The sequence below is a fragment of the Apium graveolens genome, chromosome 11, assembly GCF_009905375.1.
Source record: "Apium graveolens cultivar Ventura chromosome 11, ASM990537v1, whole genome shotgun sequence".
NCBI classification, from domain to species: domain Eukaryota; kingdom Viridiplantae; phylum Streptophyta; class Magnoliopsida; order Apiales; family Apiaceae; genus Apium; species Apium graveolens.
This window is the reverse complement of record NC_133657.1, coordinates 175,626,053-175,628,324: the sequence shown is the minus strand read 5'-3', so window position 1 is coordinate 175,628,324 and position 2,272 is coordinate 175,626,053. Positions and strand designations below refer to the sequence as shown.

The 2,272-nt window shown below is 38.0% G+C and overlaps 1 protein-coding gene across 1 annotated transcript; it reads right to left on the bottom strand.

The window, feature by feature from the left end:
* Positions 1-212: 212 nt before the first annotated feature.
* LOC141696660 (glycosyltransferase BC10-like) lies at positions 213-1,735 on the bottom strand. Its single transcript, XM_074500772.1, has one exon. The coding sequence runs from the start codon at positions 1,718-1,720 to the stop codon at positions 422-424; it is 1,299 nt and encodes a 432-aa protein (XP_074356873.1). The 5' UTR covers positions 1,721-1,735; the 3' UTR covers positions 213-421.
* Positions 1,736-2,272: the final 537 nt, after the last annotated feature.

Sequence of the window (2,272 nt, the reverse complement as noted above, 5' to 3'; positions counted from 1 at the left end):
AGACCGTCTATGGAAAGGGCATTAACATATATTTATTTCATTTCTGTATCCAAAAATTGCTTTACAAATTTGACTTTCATTCTCTTTTTATCCCCAGCATACCTTAGAGATGATGCTGTTTCAATTTATCACATTCTTAAAATAATACACAAAATATTACCAACATTTCCCAATACGATAAATTCAAATGTTTGGGCCATGCTAATGAAATTTCAATATTTAGAAAAAAGTTGTATGAGATTATATATGGTAAAAATTAAAATAAAAGTTACAAAAGTAGATTTATCTACTTTTTCCACTATTGTATCATAAGAGCTAAATTAGAAACAATAAAAGCACGGGTTTGTCCCGTCTTTTACACTACAGCATATAATTGACCTCAAAACAGTAACAAATTTACACAAACTGCCACTTTGATCTCTCAGTCCTTGAATATGACGTCCTTTGCTATATCTATCAACCCCGTTAGACTTTCCGGCGCAAATTTTCTCGCAAACAAGAAGGGGTGACCCCGTTTGCTCACTGACGAATCTGAGCCGTTCATTCCTTCTTCATCGTATCTAGGCGTTGCATTTCTGAAGGTCCTGATTAATTCTGGCCCCACTTCAGACAAGTTATACGTGCGGGGGTGACCTGTGTGACTGCCCCTCCAGTCGACGTGTGTAAGCGTGGAAGGCACGCACCCTACCGGGTCCACCATGGACATCAGTGTAGGGAAGTAATTCTCCTCCGGGTAACACGTGTACGTGTATTTAGTCATGCATGGTAGTTTGAACTTTGACCATATCCTGGTGTCATTAGATATTATCCTTGCATGTTTACGTGTCACAATAAAAAACTGGGACCCAATTCGGAAATGTGAAAATGGGACCTCCGGGAGCATGGTGGTGTTGCCACGCGCCACCCATCTTCCATACGCGCCGCGTTCGTGATTAAGAATCTCAATGAAGCTGCGACGGGACTTTATTAAGGTTTTGTACGTGAAGTTGAAGGAATGAAGAGGAATGCAGGAGGGGGAGAGGAGGGCAAACATGTAATTTGATGTATCGTTAAGAAGCGCGTGAGATAATAGTCTACGCGCCGCCGCGGAAAGTGTGGGAGAATAGCGGCGCGTGGGTTTAGAAGGAATGACTCGGTTAGTAAACACTCCTTTAAAAGGCGAGTGATATCGCGAACTCGGGTCGGCATGGATGTAAATATTGTACAAATTATTGGGTACTTTGTTAAAATAAAGTTCCCAAAGTGGTGCAAGAGGGAGTGGTGCATTAGTAAGGAACATAAAGGCAATCTTTTTTGGCCTACCTAGTGGAGGTTCCGCGTTAACTCGGGCAGCGAGCCGACTCAGCGATTCATCATCCTCATCCCACACGGTAATATTGTTGTCATGTCTCACAAACATCTTTGTCTGGTTGAGTGAGTGTTCATGTACATGAGTTGAATTTGTATTTGTGTTGTTGAGGACATGTTTGTAAATATGAGATGTGTGTGTATTGTTGAGGGAGTGTTTAACTATACGAGTTTTGTTTATTGTAGGTGGCAATTGAAATGTAAAAGGTGGCGAGTCTGGCGGCGGCGGTGGAACGGTGGTGGTGGTGAAGATGACGGCGAGAGGTAAACATAAGAGGAGGGCACAAAGGAGAGAGATTGGATTTGGAGCTAACATAGCTTTGGGTATTTTTCGGTGACTCTTTTGTGAGGGGAGAAGGCTAACATTTGACATTATATCAAAGAGTACCAACTTTTGAACAAAGAGATACGTTTTTTAAGTTATAAGCATGTAACTTTAATTTAGAAGAAATAAAATTCATTTAAATGAAAAAAGATACTGAACTGAAATTGAGTATGAACAATTTATGTAAGTTAAAATCTAAGATTCGTTCTTACATTTCTTTATAAATGGATTTGTTCTAATTATTAAGATTATCTAACTTTTTTGTAAACAATAATTACAATATAACCGTATCCATTTGAATAATAATATTGACTCAAGTGCAAGTCTATAAAATGATGTATATCAAGAAATCTAATCATTTATTATGTATTTAGGAAAATATACAAAATATTATTAAATGGGGATTTTTGGAACAAACTATTTGGGATATCGTTTTTAATAATACGTAAGATATTATTGTCAAAAAAATAAATAATACGTAAGATATTAGAAATAATAAGTTTGGATAAAAACAAACCCAACGTTTTCATTTGGGGGATTGAGGGGTTTTACACATGGCTTACATGCAGGTTTACACGTCAAACACGGGAAGACGCGAGA